The 20,134-nt window shown below is 44.8% G+C and overlaps 1 protein-coding gene across 1 annotated transcript in view; it reads left to right on the top strand.

Annotated features, from left to right (window-relative positions):
• NEMP2 (nuclear envelope integral membrane protein 2) overlaps positions 1 to 10,901 on the top strand; it is a 37,601-nt gene extending 26,700 nt beyond the window's left edge. The window contains exons 5-9 of the mRNA XM_056111761.1: positions 978 to 1,071; positions 1,845 to 1,959; positions 5,106 to 5,331; positions 9,496 to 9,672; positions 10,421 to 10,901. Coding sequence (XP_055967736.1) covers positions 978 to 1,071; positions 1,845 to 1,959; positions 5,106 to 5,331; positions 9,496 to 9,672; positions 10,421 to 10,544 — 736 coding nt within the window. The 3' untranslated portion in view covers positions 10,545 to 10,901. The remainder of the gene's footprint in view (positions 1 to 977; positions 1,072 to 1,844; positions 1,960 to 5,105; positions 5,332 to 9,495; positions 9,673 to 10,420) is intronic.
• Positions 10,902 to 20,134: the final 9,233 nt, after the last annotated feature.

Genomic DNA, 20,134 nt, shown 5'->3' with positions numbered 1-20,134 from the left:
GACCCAAAAAGCAAAAAAAAAAAGTGTTTGAAAGGTCTTTTAAACTAATAATAGTTATTTGTACAGCATGATATATATGCATATGTGTGTGGTATGGTACTTTCATATACTTGGCGCTTAACCTTTTATTAATATGCATCATTTTGTTTTATCTTCTTAATTATATAGGATTTTGTTATTTTTTTATTTTATAGGTGAGAAAACCAATATCTGGCATTTCATGACTAATTTTTGCTAGGGATAAGATTTCTTATTCTCAGCTCTTCTGCTACCAGATATCAGCTGTCTTGCTCTTTCTCTTCCATTGTTGCTGCATCTCCACATTTGTGGTTCTGATACAGAAGGTTAAGTTTAACTTCTGATTCCTGGATAAACATATTATCCTGATTTTTTTTTTAAACTCCTCTCGTGAGAAAGAAGTCTTTTTCAAAAAATGTTTCGCTTCTTGGCTCACTGTTCTTGACATGGTTCATTTCTGAGTTTTTCCTTATAGTGTAATCCGTTGTATTTAATGTCACCTGTGGTCTTTAAACCTAATGTGACTTACGTTACCTCAAAGCATTTGGACCCAGAGCAATCAGGCTGCGAGCCCCATTAGCAGACACTAACCCAGGGAAGTTCTTGCACTGTCTTTGTGTTTGCTTTGTTGCCACTGTGAAATGTCGGCAGACGTGACCGTTTCACAGGCAGCTTGGAGTGCTGGGAAAAGCTTTCCGAGTGTCTGCAGCATGATAGATGCGCAGGGATTGTTGTTGGGTGACATTCTGAATGTAGAAGACCACTCTTGATTTAGCAGCAGGGCATTCACCATCACTTCAAAATAGAAATTTCAGTTTTTAAAAGAATCTGGAATGTACTTAAAGCTGCCTTTTGAGATTTTTCTCCTTGGTATTTGTCATAGCTGCTGTTGTCGGATTAAACATGTTAAACCAAAGGTGTGACTGTATTAAAAGGCTTTTATCTGCTTGTCTCTACAGAAGCCCTGTTTTCTATTATGCTTCGGGGACTCTACTAGGTATTCTCATGACGTTAGTCTTTGTGCTGCTGCTGGTAAAGAGGTTCATTCCTAAGGTAGGTGTGCTCTGTGCCAGTGAATAAAAAAGGGGGAAACTATGCTCTCGTAGACATGAAAAATGAGCAAAATTAATTCATGTTGATTATGAAAACACTGAAACTATATCTCAATACTGTGTAAACTGGCTTTCAAGCATGTATGTCTTTTTTTTTTTCTAGAGAGTGTGTCTTGGTTATTATAAATAGCAAATGTTAAGGTTTCTTGACTCTGTTGGAAACCCTTTTATTCCCTAGGTGTGTTTTTCTTATGAGTGATGGGCTGATTCTGTGCTGAGTGAAATTTTTTCTCATCTTGACAGTGCTAAGCCATTTCATGATGCTGAACCGTTGGGATCTTGAATAATAGCATCACTGCATCAGGGGATTTCTTCTTTATTGTTAGTTCCCTGAAACACTTTGACCCAAAGAATGCTGTGCTCTTAAAGACTAACAGTATCCCGATACTGTTCCAGATCCTGTGGTTGAAGCTTGCGGCACAGCTTTACTTTAACATAAACTCATCCATTAGTGTTTCTCCAACTTGGACTGGGAATCCCTTGAAGTGCGAATTCAAATTCAGGAGCCCTGAGTGGGTCCTGCGAGTCCCATTCCAGCCAGCTCCCAGTGAGCATCGTTGTGTCCACACTCTTCCTTTATGGAAACTCAAGAATCTCTTAAATCAGCTTCTGTTTTGTTTGATGTGGAAGTGTCTGTCACAAAGGATTGATTTATTTTCCTTTTAATGAGAGTGAATAAAACAAAAAAAATGTGTTATTTTCTTCCACACACAGTATAGCACCTTTGGGGCTCTAATGATTGGTTGTTGGTTTGCTTCAGTTTATGTTGTGTGCCAATTGATGGAAGACCTGAAGTGGCTGTTTTATGAATACAGAATATATTTATTAGGTAGGTAAATTAACAAAAAAGTGTTCTTTTATTGATAAAGGTAAGACGTATGAGCTTTCTTTTGGCATACCTTTCTCTTGGGCATCTCAGATTTCATTTTGAATTAAAAGGTGCTACTGAAAGTATTTCATTTTGGAGTTTGGGCTATGGTTCAAGTGGTCAAGCTCTGGTTAAATCCCTGGCACCTTCTGGCCTTCCTTAACACTGTCCAGTGTGGTCCTTACAAACTATAGCTCCCTCCCCCCCCGCCCCCAGCACACATTATTCCCATAGTTTGGTGGTTTCAAGTCATTCAGTCTCACTTTATATATTTTTTTCTTTGTTTTTGGGTTACACCCAGCAATGCACAGGGGTTACTCCTAGCTCTGCCCTCAGGACTTACTTCTGGCAGTGCTCGGGGGACCATATGGGATGCTGGGAATTGAACCCCTGTCAGCCGCATGCAAGGCAAACACCCTACCCACTGTGCTATCGCTCCAGCCCCTCAGTCTCACTTTAAACCATTTCCCTGTGACTACTTTCTTAGTTTTTAATACTAATGACCACAAGAGTAAAACAGTGTTTTTGTTTTGTTTTGTTTTGTTTTGTTTTTATCTCAATCTATGTTTTTGACTGACAGTATGCTGTGGACACACAAAGAGCTTGTAATGAAAGAATTTTCTAGAATATGACTGGCTATTTTTTCTTAATGTATTCCCCGTGAAAGGTGAGAAATTTGAAATACAAATGGCTAATGGGATTTGACTTTTCAGAAAGAGAGGATATTGGGAAACCACTTGATCTTGTTTTGTATTATTTAAAAAAAAACTTTTACATGGTTGTTGGTTTTAATAGGGAAGTAGTGAACAAGAGTAGAATTCCTTAGCACCACATTTCTTGTTTTAAATTCGCACACCCAAAATAAAGCAATCAGGTTTTCATTTTAATTGAAGGTTTTTAGCTTGTTTTCCTTTTTATACTAAGTAAGTTTTAGATATTATGAACATTTATGATCCCTTAAATATTCACTAAGCATCTTTTTTTTAAAGTGTTTTTCTGTTGAAATAATGATTAAATCTATAAAATTGATAATTGCATAAAATCATCTCTCACCAAGCCAGGCCATGTTTAAGTTTCATAACTGTTCTTTCTGTTCTCGTTTTGGTACCACACCTAGCAGTGCTTGGCGCTACTCCCAGCTTACTGCTCAGGGATCCCTCTGGCAGTGCTTGTGGGGCCCATGTAGTGCTCCCAGCACTACATTAAACCGGAACTCCTGTATGCAAAGCATGTGCTCCAGCCTTTGAATTATCTCATACCTCTTAAACGTTTTTTCCTGTTTCTGTTCTTTCTTTTCCTTCATTCCCTTCCCTCCCTCCCCGACCTTCTTCCATCCCTTTCTCCCTCCCCACCTCTTCCCCCCTCCCTCCCTCCCCTTCCTCCCTCATTCCTTCCCTTCTTTCCTTCTTTCGTTCCTTCTTTCCTTCCTTCCTCTTGTTCAAACCCAGTTCTCATGAATGCAAGGCCTGTGCTTTACTTCTAACCCATATCCCTAACTCTTCCTAAATATCCCTATTTGGGGGGAGGTAGAGAGTAGAAAGTTGGTTTGGGCCACAGCCAGTGGTATTCAGGCTCACTCCTGGCTTTGTGCTCAGGGATCACTCCTGGTGGTACTCAGGGTAGGTACCATATGGGTACCAGGGATTGAACCGAGTTAGCCATTTTAGGGGGAGGATTGTTTGGTTTTTTTGTTTGTTTGTTTTGGACCACACCAGGTAATGCTTAGGGGTTACTCCTGGCTCTATTCTGAAATCTCTCCTGGCTGTGCACAGGGGATCATTTGGGATGCCAGGGATTAAACCTGGGTTGGCCACATGCAAGGCAAATACCTTACTGATGGTACTATCTTTCCAGTCCGTTTTTTTTTTTTTTCAGGGGAGTGGGGTGTGAGGTGGGGTGGGAAGGACTGTATTCAGCAATACTCAGGGCTTACTCCTGGCTCTGTGCACAGGGATCACTCTTGGAGGGTCTCAGTGGATGGTATGTTATGCCAGGGATCAAGCCCTGGTTGGCCATATCCAAAGCAAGGGCCCCACACACTGTACAGTCTCTCAGGCCCCTCCCTCCTAAATATCTGATGGTTGGTTGGTACAAAGATGTGGTCCAGAGCCACATTTTCCATCTGTCATTTCCTATAAGTCATTTTTACACTATAACAGCTCCTGTTTGTTAACACAAATATGCTAGAGCCCAAACTAGTTCTCCAGTAAAGGTCATACTGTTGAGTTTCTTTGATTGCTCCTTTATGGTGGAATTTTATTTCTCTTTTGTACTTCTTGCAAACTGTAAATTAAATCTTGAGGCTTGCTGCATAGAAATGAAAACCCTTTTGGGTTTTCATTCAGAAGAGGCAGTGAGCACTTCACATAGATTCCCAACAGAATAGAGTATTTTATTATTTCTTCCACTAGTGATGCAGTTTTGAGAACTGGATTATGAGGATGACAGCCTGATCTCTCCATTGGAAAACTTTGTTTTCCTTTTGTGATCAGAAAGTAGCACTGTGGCACTGTCCTCCCGTTGTTCATCGATTTGCTTGAGCGAGCACCAGTAACGTCTCACAACAAATTGTGAGACTTGTTGTTACTGTTTTTGACATATTGAATACACCACAGGTAGCTTTCCAGGCTCTACTGTGCAGGCGAGATACTCTTGGTAGCTTGCCGGGCTCTCCGAGAGGGGCGGAGGAATTGAACCTGGGTCAGCTGTGTGCAAGGCAAATGCCCTACCCACTGTACTATCGCTCCAGCCCATCAGAAAGTAAAACCCTTTTAAATAGGGTTCATCACCTAACACATGACGAGACTTATCCTGGACTATAGCTGCTGGGAGAGCATTTACCCATCTTGGGCCTTGAACTAAAAAGCACTAAGTAGATCTTCGTAATTTGTTATTGAACACCCATGATTACTACAAAAGCCAGCTGCTGTCTCAAACAGAAGGAACACCTAAGCCCAGGGTGTGTTTTCAAGCTGACCCCCACTGGAGAAGGAGAATCAAAGTGAAGTTTGACTGCCACTCGCGGCTCCAAGTGGAAAACCGGCTGGGTTTTTCCTCACAGCCTTCCCCTGTAGAATCTGCATGATTTTCCTCCTCTGCTTTTGCAGGCTATGTCTTGACTGTTGGATTCCTCAGCTTCGCAGTGTGTTACAAACATGGGCCACTTGTGGATGCGAAGAACATAAACCTTCTGACCTGGACACTGCGGCTCCTCTCCTTGCTTCTGATCTATGGGGGCTTTTCTGCACCCCTGTTTGCCCTCTTGGCTGTGGGCTTCTTGCTGTTGGCCAGGGGCCTGCGCTACCCATGGAATGCCATCAGTCACCTGAGGAGGTGCGTGACTTCTCCTCTTCCTGGTCACCATGGTTTTGAGACAGGGGGATGGTCTTGGATGCATCATATTTAATCTCATCATTTCTGCTTGGGGGAAGGGTGTGGGCTTAGAGAACCAACAAAACCTATGCCTGACTCATCCGCATTCATTTTTCACTACCTGTTAGTCAGGAATTACAAACTACGTGCAATTCACTAAAATTGGTAGCAAAATTAGATGGGCACTGGATTGTCTAAAGTTTTCTACTTTTATTCTACATTTCCTTCTCTTTTTTTTTCTTTTTTTGGGGGGGGGTGTCACACCCAGCGATGCACAAGGGTTAGTCCTGGCTCATGCATTCAGGACTTACTCCTGGCAGTGCTCAGGGCACCATATGGGATGCTGGGAATCGAACCTGGGTTGGCTGTGTGCAAGGCAAATGCCCTACCCGCTGTGCTATCACTCCAGCCCCTACATTTCCTTCTCTTAAAGCCTAGGAAAGCTTTAGACATATTTTTTGTGCTTATAAGAGTCAGAAACAGTAAGATCAGAATGGTAGTAGAGCAGGTCAGGCACTTGCCTTGGACACAGCTGACCCAAGTTCGATCCCTGGCATCCCCTCTGGTCCCCTGAGCCTGCCAAACTGCCGGGAGTACTCCCTGAGCACAGAGCCAGAAGTAAGCCCTGAGCACTGTCAGGAGTAAACCCTGAGCACCCCCGCCCAAACAAACAAAAGAGTTAGGGAACAGAAATGAATCAAATGATTGGGGGGGGAAAAAGGACATTTTTATGTTCAGGACTTTAATTTCTCTTAAGTTGTAAGTTAAGGCCTAAATCTTTTCAAAGGACAGAAAGTGTGGCCAAGAGATAGCACAGCAGGTAAGACACCTGCCCTGCATGTGGGCAGCCTTGGTTTGATTCCCAGCACCACCGAGTTCTCTGAGCACAGAGCCAGGGCTGGCTCATTCCCGCTCCATTAGAAAAGAAAGAAAATAAAGTCCATACAAAAAGATGTGATATTTCGGGGCTGGAGCGATAGTACAACGGGTAGGGCATTTGTCTTGCACGCGGCTGACCCGGGTTTGATACCCAGCATCCCATACAGTGCCCTGAGCATCACAAGGAGTAAGTCCTGAGTGCAAAGCTAGGAGCAATCCCTGTGCATTGCCGGGTATGACCCCCCCAAAAGATATGATATTTCTGTTGTCAAAGCTTTGTGATCTGTTTTAACTCAGGTATACAGGTGAAAGTTATGTTCCCTGTTAACCCCTTTTTGAGCCAGAGGCAAATTTTTTTTTTCTTTTTGGGTCACACCTGGCGATGCACAGGGGTTACTCCTGGCTCTGCACTCAGGAGTTACTCCTGGCGGTGCTCAGGGAACCATATGGGATGCTGGGAATTGAACCCAGTTCGGCCGCGTGCAAGGCAAACTCCCTATCCCTGTGCTATCTCTCCAGCCCCAAGGCAAATATTTCTATAGGAAAGATAGAGGAGAAAGAGACAGAGAGAATTTGGGGGAGGGGGGATATTCCACAATGAATCTTCCTTTCCAGGGGGCAGATGCCACTTAGTTGAGCCCATCGTCACCATGTCACCATACCTTGACATAATCCATAAATATGAATCATAATGTAAATTATTATTTTTTAAAATATCTGCAATGAATGTCATGGAAATAAAAATATATACAAGTAAAAAAAAAGGAATTTCACCACAGAAACAACAGACACTCCTCAGGCGGTGGGATGTGACCCATTTGTCTTCTGTTACAGGATGGCTATAAGGAGGCCGTGGGGCAGGAGGCCAGTCAGCAGACCGCCTGGTGGTCTAGGCAAAAAAAGCGGAGAGGACAGGAGTAGGGGAAGCAGAGAGGGAGGCAGTAAGGCCCAGATGGGAAGAGGGACTTGACAGATATTCCTGAAGTGCACTTGGCTCTGCGTAAGGACACTCTGGGACCTGGTAGCTCATAGATTGTATTGGTGGCCAGATGACAGGGTTAAAAATTCACCAGTGGCAGGACGGGTTCCTTGTTTACTAGGTGTGAGGGCAGCTGAGGGGATGGTGCCGGCTGCGCTCTGCCTGTCTCGGTGCAGTGATGAGGGTGCCCCGAGGTCCCTCTGCTTTGAGTCTGCCCCTCCAGCCCTCAGGTCTCAGTCTTTGGCAGGCTCATGGCCTACAGAGCCTGGGTCACACCTGGTGATGAACAGACTTTACTCTTGGCTTGCACTCGGGAATTACTCCTTGTGGTGCTCAGGGGACCATATGGGATCCTGGGATTTGAACCCAGGTTGGCCGGTGCAAGGCAGGTGCCCTACCCACTGTGCTATCGCTCCAGCCCCAATGCTGGTGCTTTTCTGGTATTTACTATACATCCCATTAATACTAGCATCATATTGTTTTATGTATTATATTTAAGTATTATGTCTTCCTCAGCATCTCAGTTGCTTCTGAATAATTATGTGGATAGGAGCTAGGAAACAAAACAGGAATTTACAGGTAAAATAATAAACTAGAGCAATAATCCCTTGCTATGGAGAGTGCTTTTAGTTTACAAAGATCTGCTTGAATGCATCTTAATAATAGCCTAGAGTTCTTGATTGCCTTTTTGGAACACTCACTAGAGCTTACTTACTGTGCCAGGCACTTTCCCCAGAACATCTCCTTGTATTTGAACCATGACCTCATGAGGTGATTGCTTTCATATTTTTTTTAATTCCTTCTCAATATGAGCAGAGTTAGGGAATTATTCCACTTCACATAGCAGGTAGGCTTAATGCCAGGATTGGGCCTTGAGACTTCTGTGCAGAGACCAAGGGATGTAGCTCACTTGCTCACTGGTGAGCACTTGCCATACATAGGTCAGACCCTGTCTTAATCTCAGCACCTCTGAGAGAAAACAAGTCCTGTGACTAGTCCCTGAGATCAGTCTGGGTATGGAGGAGAAATGAAGTTACATCTCTGGATCCAGCTCAAAAGCCACCAGAGGACCTCTAAAAGAGGAAAGGGTTTTCAAGGGTTTTCACCTCCAGGAAACACGTATTTTACAAGCTCCCAGGTGATTCTGATGCTCACGCAGACTTGGGATTCTGTTTAAATTAAACTTAAAATATCTCCAAACCCTTTTTTCAACCCATAAAGAATCTATATTTTAAAAACCTTTTTTTTCATCATTTCAGTCTTATTCGATTTTTAATACTCACTTGCTTGGGGAAAAACATGCAACTCATGAGCCCCTCAGCATGTGAAATAGAGTTGGAATTATACATTTTGTGAAGCGATAGTACAGTGGACAAGGTGCTTGCTTTGCACACAGCTGACTTGCGTTCAGTCACAGCCAGGAGTAAGCCTGAGCATCACCAGGTGTGGCCCCAACACAAAATCAAACAAAAATTGTACGTACTCAACCCTTGTATGATATTCACTGCTTCTCTGGGAGTAGTCACCACCACTAGGTGGAGACGAGAGCTCACAAATCCTGCACCTCTGTGTGAAGTGAGGTCTCCTTAAAAGGGCATCCCAGAGGCTCCTTCTCGTAGCACCCAGGAAAAACTGCCAGCCAAGCATTAAGAAAAAAAAAAAACAGGCTTTTTAATGTTTCTGATTGTGCGATTCGAAATGAGCAAGGAACAAACAGCAGTGAACTGCCTATTAAGCACCTGGAGGCCTTAGACCTTATTTAGGATGGTCCAGGAAGAAGGCAGAGAGTAAGGTAGGCCCAGACTGAATACTTCCATCACAGTGACACAAATGTAAAAGTATAGCTGTGCTCCAGAAGGTAGCATAGCGCTATGATATAAAGTACTACTGTTACCATTCTAAGAAATGTGTATAAGGAGGGTGGGAGTCTCCCAGGCAGTGCTCAGGAGGCCCATCATGGCCTCTACTGGCTGTTTCCAGCCATCCAGGCCTGTAGTTCCATGTAAGGACCTCTGGGGTGTGGTGCGGTTTAGGCCCTGGGGTTCTGGGGAGACGTGGGCCACAACTAGGGGGTGGGACTGGGGATCCAGGTCACACCTGATGGTGCCCAAGGGGACCAGGTGGTGCCAGGAGTTCAACCTGGGCCAAGCACATGCTGTGCCATCTCCTGGCACCTGCAAAAATAAACCTTTATAAATCCTAAGGGTTTTGGTTTAGGGATCAGATATGACCAGGTATGCCCAGCAACTGAATGCTGCATGTTTTAGGAAAATGAAGATGTGGATGGCATCCAAGAAACCACAGGTGAAGTTGCTGACGGAGGATGAGTACCGGGAGCAGGCGGACGCCGAGACTAGCCGCGCTCTGGAGGAGTTGCGCAGGGCCTGCCAGCGGCCCGACTTCCCCTCCTGGCTGGCCATCTCCAGACTGCAGGCTCCCAAAAAGTAAGCCCTGCCCAGCTACTCCTACCACACCCCGTGTTAAGGTCGCTGGGAGCAAGATAGGCCGGTGCAGTTGGATACTTAAGACTAGGAGCCGAATTTCCCAGGAAACAGCCCGGGGAGCTGTCAGCGGTCCCCTTTCTTGGCGCTCTTACTTACACCACAGAACTTGCGTCAGAATTCATAGTCTGCATCTATAATGCAAGTACACCGGATGTGCTTTCTAGGGGAGGCAATAACTTCCAGGTGGGAAGGAAAAAAGTTGGGGGTGGGAGGTTTCACCCCCCTCCCCTCGCTGCTGGTTCAGAGAATCATTTTAAAAATCCACCAAGGACCTCTCTGCTCTGACATCTCTTCCTCTCAAATCCTTATCCTAACAGTGCCCTCAAATGGAAAAATGGAAGGGGGAGGAGGACTGCCAAGCCAAAATAAGGAATAAATGGTAACGCTAACTGAATCGGAATGAGAGAAGAGAAGGAGCTAGCAATAGAAGTGGGTAGGCTTGGCAGAGTACGCTGTTTATGTCTGGCTGCTTTTCTGCCCTTTCCCAGAGTATCTTGGGAAGGATCACATAAGCCATTCCTGTTTCTACACCCACTCTGTAAATGCCATCCTCTATTGATGCAAAGTTAAATTTAATTAAAGGAGATGAGTAGAAAGGGAACATGTTATCTTCCAAATAAGCCTTTTGGTGATAACATTAACTTTATTTAAAGCAACAACAACCCAAAAAAAAAAAAAACCTTTTTAGGTTTGCAGACTTTGTTCTCGGAGGAAACCACGTGTCTCCTGAAGAAATGAGTCTGCATGAAGAGCAATATGGCCTTGGGGGCGCCTTCCTGGAGGATCAGCTCTTTAACCTGCAGACCGCCTGACACCCACCCGAGCTGGACTTCATGCTGGATTAGGCAGGAGCTGCTGGAGCCACTTGCCTTGAGCACTCGGCATCAAGGGAGTTGTGCTGACCTAAATCTAAGGGGCCAGTGAGCCTGAATGGGCCCCTTGTCAACAGCAGGGTGTCTGTCTCAGTCCTTAGAACTTTTGCCAAGAGCGTGGGCATTGCAGGGCCTCCACGCTCCCCGTCCAAGTGCCCAGAGCTATGGAATAGGCACTGAGCAGTGTCTCCAGAAGTTAAGCCCACGGGACACTCGTAAGAGTGGAGCCAGTACAAGATTTCTCAGCGCCGCAAGTGATGCGGGTACACACTGTGAATCTCCCAGAGGAGAAATTGTTAGCAGCAGCCCGTGACTTAGTTTGACCACAGAGCAACACCTCCCCCTGTTTTTTTTTTTTTTTTTTTAGGCTTCAGGATTTGATTGCATTTTATTGTAACCTATTTATGGTTAATTTTCCTTTTTTGTGTTGTTGTTTGTCATTGTTTTGGGGCCACATACAGAGATGTCCTGGGATTGCTCCTGGCTCTGTACTCAGGAATTACTCCTGGTGGGGCACAGGGGGCCATATGGGATGCTGGGGATCGAACCTGGGCTGGCTGCATGCATGGCAAGCGCCTTACCTGCTGTACTGACTCTCTGGCCCCTGTTTTTTCTTTTTTTAATTGCATTTTATTTTATTTTAAACATTATTAAGGCACCTTGATTTACAAAGTTATTCCTAATTGAGTTTGAGGCACAGAATGTCCCAGCACCAGTCCCATCACCGGTGGTCCTCCACGTAATGTCTCCAGTTTTCTTCTTCTGAGATGAATATTCCTTGAGATACATGTTTGAAAAAAATGTTAATAATGGAGAAATTTGGATGGAGGGACATTAAATAACTTTGTTTTTATTTGGGGGCCACACCCAGCAGTGCTTAGGGATCACTCCTAGTGGACTTAGGGGACTGAACCTTGGTCAGCTGTGTGCAGGGCAAGAACCCTACCCACTGAACAATCTCTCTGGCCCCTGCATACCTTGAAGAACACACAGCTTATTAGAGGCAGCCCTCTGGCTGGACCTCCAGCCCTGCTCTCTCCACAAGAGTCCTTAGAAGGGAGCCCAGCCCAGCGGCCTCTCCCTGTCTCCCTGAGTCTCAAAAAAAAACAACCTATCAACTAGTTCTTTAATTATTATAAAGAGAGAAACATTTTTCTAAGATTCTGTTTTTGTTTTGATAAGGATTATGTTAAAATTAGTTAGAAATAATTTTTACATTTTTCAGTATGTTGAAATGGAAAGTATCCTCTGCCTATTTTGTGTGTGTGTGTTTTTGTTTGGGAGGCCATACCTGGCATTCCCAGGGCTTACTACTGCTTGTGTGCTCGGGGATCATTCCTGGTGAGGCCCTGGGGGCCATATATGGTGCTAGGGATCGCTTTACCTCTCCAGTCCCACTCTCAGACTCTTTGAGATGACTGGCCTATTAAAAAAAATTAATTCTTACAAAACTGATTTATGGGACCTGAAAGATAGCACAGGGATTAAGGCACTCACTTTGCATGAGGCCAACCCAGGTTCAATCCCCAGCACCACATAGGGTCCCCTGAGCCTCGCTAGGAGTGGTCCCTGAGCACTACTGAGCCCTTAAAACACAAACAAATGAAAAAACAGCACCATCAACCACATCAGGGGTTTCTTCATACTCTGTGTTTGGGGGTCACTCCCAGCAGTACTCAGGGGACGATGTGTTGTCAGAATTGAACCCAGGCCTCCTGCAAGCAAAGGGTATATTCCAGCTGTTTCTTCTGGAGAATCAATTTCTCTATCTCTCTGTCTCTCTGTCTCTCCCTCCCTCTCTCTCTCTCTCTCTCTCTCTCTCTCTCTCTCTCTCTCTCTCTCTCTCTCTGTCTCTCTCTCTTTCCTATTTAACTATTAAACTGGTGAAATAAAGGGCTAACTCTCAACTTTGACTTGAGAAAAGGAAGCAAAAAATACAGGTCTATGAAAAGATTTGAAAATGGCAGAACCATCAAAGCATTTAAGTGTTGCTCAATTATTTCTCTTCAAAAATCAAACCTGACCATTTTTGCTGCCACGGGATCACATAGGGTAAAGGCATGAAGGACGAGAAATTGTACTGCTTTTTGAGCCAGATTTAGAGGTTTTCTAGGTGTTGAATAAGAGTTTGACTACCATTTGGAACTTCTAAAATTGATTTTCAAGTGATTTCCCCACATTGGAACATTGTGTTACTGTTTTACAGGTCTCTTTTACCAGACACCTTTTTTTTTTAACATTGCATACTCTATTTTTATAACATTTACTAATTTTATAAAATTCACACAAGCTGTGCTTTTACATAATATCTTGATTTCAGAAATCAAAGTATCTTCTATTCAGACATCCGCTATGATGACTTTCTCATAAGTATAAATAATTCTAACATTTTGTTAGTTTCATCTGATTTATAATGGAGTGTTGTGTTTAATTGGTGGCATTTTGTGTATGTAATACGTGTAAATTCTCACACTCATCCTGTTCACCTCCCAGGAGACAGTTTGTGAATCATGAGAGGTATGTGTGAGTAACCTGTGTACTCTGCCAGCCTTCCCTCGAGCCCTTGGGCTCTGGCCTATGCACAGCAGGTATAATTGTGACAATAGAAATTGCTAAACAGAAAATAACTAGTCTCCTGTGATGTTGTTCTTCATGTTTCTTTCTAGAGCAACTATGCATTGATCGGTTTCTGTTATGTTAATACTGTGACACATTAAACAATTAAAAGCATTGCTTTCATGAATTGTTGTTGTGTTCATTTGATTTTGGTTTATTCGATAGCACTGGTCAGAGTAATATAAAACACACCTCATCACTTGCTTGGGATGCAAGATGTGTGTTGAAAGTAGACTATAGACCAAACACAAGGACCACTCAATACCTCCACAACACCCTAAAGGAAAGAGAGAGCAAAAGGGAGTGCCCTGTCACAGAGGTGGGAGGGGGGAATGGGAGGGGGTGGAGGGATACTGGGTTCATTGGTGGTGGAGAGTAGGCACTGGTGGAGGGATGGGTACTCGATCATTGATGACTGAAACACAAGCTCGAAAGTTTGTAAGTCTACAACTGTACCTCGTGGTGTTTCACTGAAAAAACAAAAACCTCATCATCCACATTATAGAGATAACACACACAAGTAATCTTTTATTCTCTCCCAGACTTCCTTCTTTACTTTGTGTTTGTCTCTCTTCTCCCATTCTTGCTTTAATGGCCTTTAAATGGCTTAAGTGATCAGGTGGTGAGATGGCTCTGCTTTTCACAGGTGGTGAAACCCTCCTTTATGCTTCCTCCACCATCGGTGTGCAATTGTAGAGTTCCTGTGGGAGTTGGTGTTGTTGCTGACGCTTGGTACCTCACAGAAGCATGCTGTTAGCAGGCTGGACTATGTGACAGTAAAATATAGGGGTGAAACGTAGTGTGGGTGGCTATGCTTAAACAATCATACCATTCAAATGTTATTTCTAAAAGGTTTTTAAACATCACTTTTCACAAATATGAATTGTACAATTTTCCAGTAATATGTAGGCTTGAATTACAGAGGCGTGTCTGACATTTAGGACTTTAAGTATATAAATGTATGACTTTCCTATTCTACACATTTAATAAGAAAATTTAGATTTTGAGAAGTTTGGAATAGGTAGATTACATCCATCTCTCTAAGCATTTGGATGAATTAATTGAATTTCAATAAATGAAGTTATTGTCACAGTTATACCTTCTGTGCATAGGCCAGAGCCCAGGGGCGATCCTGGCCAAAGGTCTCAAGGAAAGCAAAGCAAATTTCACATGCTTATGAACCCTGAAATGAACTCAAGAAAAGATACAGGCCTTGTACTATTTGTTCTGTACATGCTTATTTCCCAGAGTTATAAAAGAACAATTTTCAAATAAGCTATTTGGGGGGTGGGGAGAAAGGATGGTTTGAGTTATACCCAGAAGTGTCCAGGACTTAACTTTGGGCGGTGCTCTGTGGACCATATTTGGTGCCAGTGATGTAACCAGGGCTAGCTGTTTGCTTTATCTGCTATACTATGTCTCTGGCCTCAGCTTTTATTTTTTGGTCTTTCTTGGTCCAACAAAGGAAAGGTCCTGTTATAAATAACATGATGGATGTGAAATTGTGGGAAAAACCTGCAATAAGACAGAGAAGGAAGTATTTTCAGGTGCTGTAGAAGCAAGCTGCCTCTGAGAAATTTCCCTGCTATGGGTAATTTCTGGGTATGACATTAACATGCACACCATGTGATGTAGCTCGGCCTGATGGATTCAGAGCTTTGAGTTTGGTCACTGGACCATCAGATGACCTACCCTAGCCATTTCCTATAGTCTGTCCACCAGCTAGCCAGCTGAACACTCATGCATACATATGCCTGATAGGACTAATGGATTCCCAAAAGACAGATCTATGAGGGATCAAATTATAACAACTTTTACTGGTGAAAAGAGAACAGAAAGAGGTTTTGTTAAATAATTCATGTTCAAAGTCTAAAGCTTGAGCAGGCCCAGTAATGTCTCCATCGGAAACTTTGTTGTTACTGTGTTTGGCATATCGAATACATCACGGGTAGCTTGATTGGGCTGGAGCCATAGCACAGCGGTAGGGCGTTTGCCTTGCGCGCAGACAACATGGCCGACCCTAGTTCGATTCCTCCGCCCCTCTCGGAGAGCCTGGCAAGCTACTGAGAGTATCTCGCCTGCCCGGCAGAGCCTGGCAAGCTCCCCATGATGTATTCGATATGCCAAACACAGTAACAACAAAGTCTCCAATGGAGACATTACTGGGCCCACTCGAGCAAATCGATGAACAATGGGAAGGACAGTGACTAGCAGTGACTAGCAAAGTCTAAAGCAGACACCACCCTATCCATGAGTCTAGCCTTGCTTGGGTGCTGAGCTCCCCAACTTTTGGCAGACATGACATGACCTCCAACATCTTGACAGTGGTCCTGCCATCTCTCTCTCTCTCTCTCTCTCTCTCTCTCCCTCCCTCCCCCTCCCTTCCTTTCTCTCTCACACATTCATGTGTGTATACACACACACACACACACACACACACTTTGTTACTACCCCTTTTCTTCCTGACATATAGTAAAATTTCTTCCTGATCTAAGAAACCACTTTCCTCTTTTTCACCTCTGTTCTGCCCCCATCCAGACACCAGCTTCTTTTCCATCTGCCTAACAGTTTGGATTTTTGAGTCTTCTATTTAGAGCTTTGCTGAAATGACACAGGAGTGGTTTGGGTCTTTCAAAATAGTTTTGTCTTGTCCTCATGTACCAAAGGAAAGAAGAACTTTGCTGTGGAAGCTCATCTTTTTGCTTTCTTACAGCCAGCTCTGTAACAGCCTGCCCTTATCTTCACAGAATAACAGTTTCATACTGAAGATGAAACTGGAGGATGCAGACATCTCCCACATGAAGTTTCTTCCTTTACATTATCTGTATGGCGGCCAGAAGCCTCATGTGGCCATTTACATTTTGGAATATGAGAACACTGCAAACATGAGCTTAATCCCAGCTCTGGCTAATGGCTGCCATGCCAGGCTGCCTTTCTACAATGCCATGTCTTGCTGTGCAAAGCCATGGAGGTGTCTGCTTCTCTTTGCAACGCCTGAGGCCTTGTTCAGTGTCCTGAGCGACCTTGGCTTTCTCTACAGTATTGTCAAACCATTCAAGTCATCTCCAGAGTATAAAGTGCCAGTCACTCACAAGTAAACAATCACCTGGAGTTTTAAGGTACCTTCATTTCTAGAACTCTAAATAGAAATGCAATCATAAGTATGTGTAGATGGCACACGAAGTCCCGTGACATGCTCCACACAAGCAGGGCTGGCAGGAAGGTAGACCTGCACTTGGCACCAGGTGGATTTGAGTTTGTGATCTGGGTCCCAAGATGTATAAGGTCCATAATGTAAGGTCCCGTAACATGAAGTCCCTTAATGTAAGGTCCCTAATATAAGTCCCCATAACATAACATAATATACCTCCATGTCAGGCATAATGTAAGCTTCACATTTGAAGTGGGGACAGTGATAGGTACCACTTTGGTTGCTAAAAAGACAAAATGGACATCTCATCAGCAGGAAAGGAACCCAGGAACTATGGGACCTTCCAAGTTCACTCCAGGTGGGCCCAGAGGAGTACTGCTTAACCAGTGCTCCCCACAATGCCAAGGGGTTGAGTGGACAATATGGGCAAAACTGTCTATCAGAAGCACTGGGCCAACTATGTGCTTTATGTGGTGCATGGCAAGAGTCATGAGTCAGTCACGGTCACGGTCCTCCCGTCGATTTGCTCGAGCGGGCCCAGTAACGTCTCCATCGTGAGACTTGTTGTTACTGTGTTTGGCATATCAAATACGTCAAGGGGAGCTTGCCAGGCTCTGCCGTGTGGGCGAGATATTATAATTAATAAAATAAAATAAAACAGCCCTGCAGTCAACCCTCCCCTTCGCAAACGCCACACCCTGGGCGCCCCAGCCCGGGGAACCCGTATCCCCCTGAGCCCCTCCTCTGCACAGTCAGCCCATGGCCCTGGCCACCGCCCCACCCGGCACCACCTGGGACGTGTCCAGCTCTCGGGGCGGCTTTGGGGCGAGGGAGGGTCTCCCTCAGGCCCCGTCTCCTGTGTCCCCTCAGCTGAGTGAGGAGTTGAGGCTGCACCTGACCCGGACCCTGGTTGAGAACTACGGGCAGCCCCAGGCCGCGGAGATCACCGCCTCCATGGACCGGCTCCAACAGGACGTAAGCACCACGCCCACACTTTGCTGTGCGACTCTAGGCCACGCGCTTGCCCCCTCTGGGCCCCCGGGGGCCACATCCTAAAAGAAAGCCTGAGAGCATGAGTGACTCCCGGGCTCTCCCAACACAGCCCCCCCAACACGCGTCTGCCCGGTGCCAAGGCTCTACTTCCTGCTCCCTCCACCGACCCCACCCCAGCCCACCTCTGCTGCCTTCCCTGTGAGGGTCCCCCAGCGGCCTCTCATCGGCGCCCTGTCTGGCTGCTGGGTGGTGGGGCTTGGCGGGGCCCGACCTCACGGCTCCTGTCAGAGCTCCGGCTGGCTGGAGGCCTGAGATCAGGATCTAGGGGCTGGAGCCATAATCCAGCGGGGAGGGGCTTGCCTCAATGCACACTGCTGGCCCGAGGTGGGGGTGCAACGGTGCCCTGTCGGGTCCCTCAAGCACCGCCGGGGGGGGGGGGGGGTCCCTGAGCAAAGCCAGGCGTAAGCTGTGGACGGTCCGTTTCTGCATTCATGAGTCAGTAAAGCAACAAATTTTCTTCATATTTTCAGGAGGTTTCTTGGCTAGTGGAGAGATACATATTACAGTTATCTACTATTTAGTTAAGGTACTATGTGATTATTTATTCGCAACTAGCCTCTGGGTTAGTTCGCCACTCAGGTAATTCCCTCTCTACCATCACATAGGGAAAGGTGTATAAAATAAATCATCAAGGCACTTATTACAGTCTGGGCTCTGTAAAACCCTGCGGATTTCCAGGGAATTATAAGTGAAAGTTAAGAAACTCAAAATTTAATCTGAACTAACATTAAGATTTTTTAGTATGGCCTATGTCACTTTGAAGAGGGGAAGAAAAAGTCACAGAGGTATCTCTCTAGGCTAAAAGGCTGGAGATTATTGCATCGTTGAATCAACTCCCACAGTGAATATTTCATGACAAAGGGCTTATTGAATTTGGTCTCATTTACAGAATGAAGAACTTTTATTTGTTTGGTCCCTTCTTTAGCATTTAAGAAATTATTTTTAAATGGTACTCATTTTTTTTTTATTTCAACATGTCAACTGTGCATTTCCAAAACAGCAGGCTTCTCAAAGGAATAAATCGAAACTTGTAAACACGAGATACAGTATAAGTTTTTGTCTTCCTACATTCAGTTTCACAAATTCACATACTGTACATTCAGAGGTGAGCTGCAGCCTATCACCCATTTCTTTATTTCTAGAATTACATAAGCATAATAAATACATCTGATTTTAAAGGTCACTTAAAATGAGTCATGATCATTTACAGTACAGTACGTTTCAGTTCAAGTGCAAAAATAACTATTTGCTGAATTCTATTTCTTTTCCACTATTTTACTTTTGAAGCTGTGTGTTGTGAAGCTAGGTGTCCACGTGTAGCGCTTCTCTGAGACACAGCTGGGGGCAGCAGTGTGATATGTGGAGAGGCCCGCACTTTGCACTTGATCCCCACTCACCAAGGCCAGCAGGTAAGAGCTGTTCTTCAAGCTCTCCTCTCCTTTCCTTTCTCCTTGCTTTCTGCACTGGAGCGAACCCACGTGCATCTGAAGCCACACTTTTCCCTACAGCCTCCCCTCAGGCTTCCCAGGAACCCGGCCTGGCCTTTGTAGCAGCTTCAAGTGTGATTCGCCAGCCTCTGTTCCGACTAGTCGTGGTATCAACTATCTCTGAAGTGCCCAGTGCCTCTGTCCCCTGGGAAAATACTGAGCTCTGCTTCTTTGATCACTGGAGTAGTTACGTCTTAGCCCTGTCCTTTCCCGTTCTGGTTTCCTATTCAGTAGCGACCCCCCACACCCCGCACCAAAACCAAAACAGAAACTGATGCAGTATGTAATTTTTAAAAATGGTATCCCTCCCCCAGGCACTTATATCTTATACTGTTAATTGTAAATAGTACTGCTTAATTAAAGAAACCCTTATGAATTCAGTGGGGTTTTTTTCTGCTTTATTCCATCAACAAATTAGAGCTCAAATCACTTTTTAAAATTGTAAGTAGTGACGGAGGCTCTTTACAGTATCGTATATTTAGTAAAGCTTTATCTATAAGCCACAGGATACTGAGTTGGTAGGTTTATTTGCAATATTCTCTCCTCTGGTCTTAAAGCCCATTTAAAACAAAAGGCATTTTAAAGCTCGGCTTAGTTTGCAATAGTCAGTAACAGCTTTTGCTGCCCCAAGACTGTTGAGTCTTTTTCCTATTGACTATTTTTTTAATTATATACCATATACATATAAAAATATATTTGCTAGAGATATGCCAAGTTTCTGATGAAACTTTCCTTTTTTTTTAAGTGAAAGCATATATGCTATTAATTTCTATCTGGTTACTTTTGTTTTGTAATATGTCTTAGAATTTTTAATGGTTCGTTCTCCTCAAGAGAAACAAAACGCCAGCTGTATTTTGCTTCTGCCCAGTTTGCATGAAGAGCCAAATACTCGGGATAGATCATCAGAAACCATGTCAGCGTTCACCTGGTCCTTTCCCTCCACTTGGTTTAACTGCTGGTTGCAACTCTCCGCGGGGGGCAGAGAAGTCCTGTGGTCCTGGGCCTCCTCGACAAGCCAACAACTCGAGTCCCCGGGCGCTTCGTGCCCCTTCCGTGGGCCTGGCGGGAGGATGGTGGGTGGAATAGCTGCGTCCCTGCAGATGCCCGAGGGAGCTGGGGCGGGGGGGGGGGGGCGGGGGGGGCGCTGGATGTGGGTTCCATGTGAATGAGACGGTTAGAAGCGGAGATGGTGCCTGGTGCCGTGCTGCTCCTGGTGAGGGGAT

The sequence above is a fragment of the Sorex fumeus genome, unplaced genomic scaffold (assembly GCF_029834395.1).
Source record: "Sorex fumeus unplaced genomic scaffold, SorFum_2.1 ptg000014l, whole genome shotgun sequence".
Taxonomy (NCBI): Eukaryota; Metazoa; Chordata; class Mammalia; order Eulipotyphla; family Soricidae; genus Sorex; species Sorex fumeus.
The sequence above is the reverse complement of the archived record's forward strand: the minus strand, read 5'-3'. Positions and strand labels throughout refer to the sequence as shown.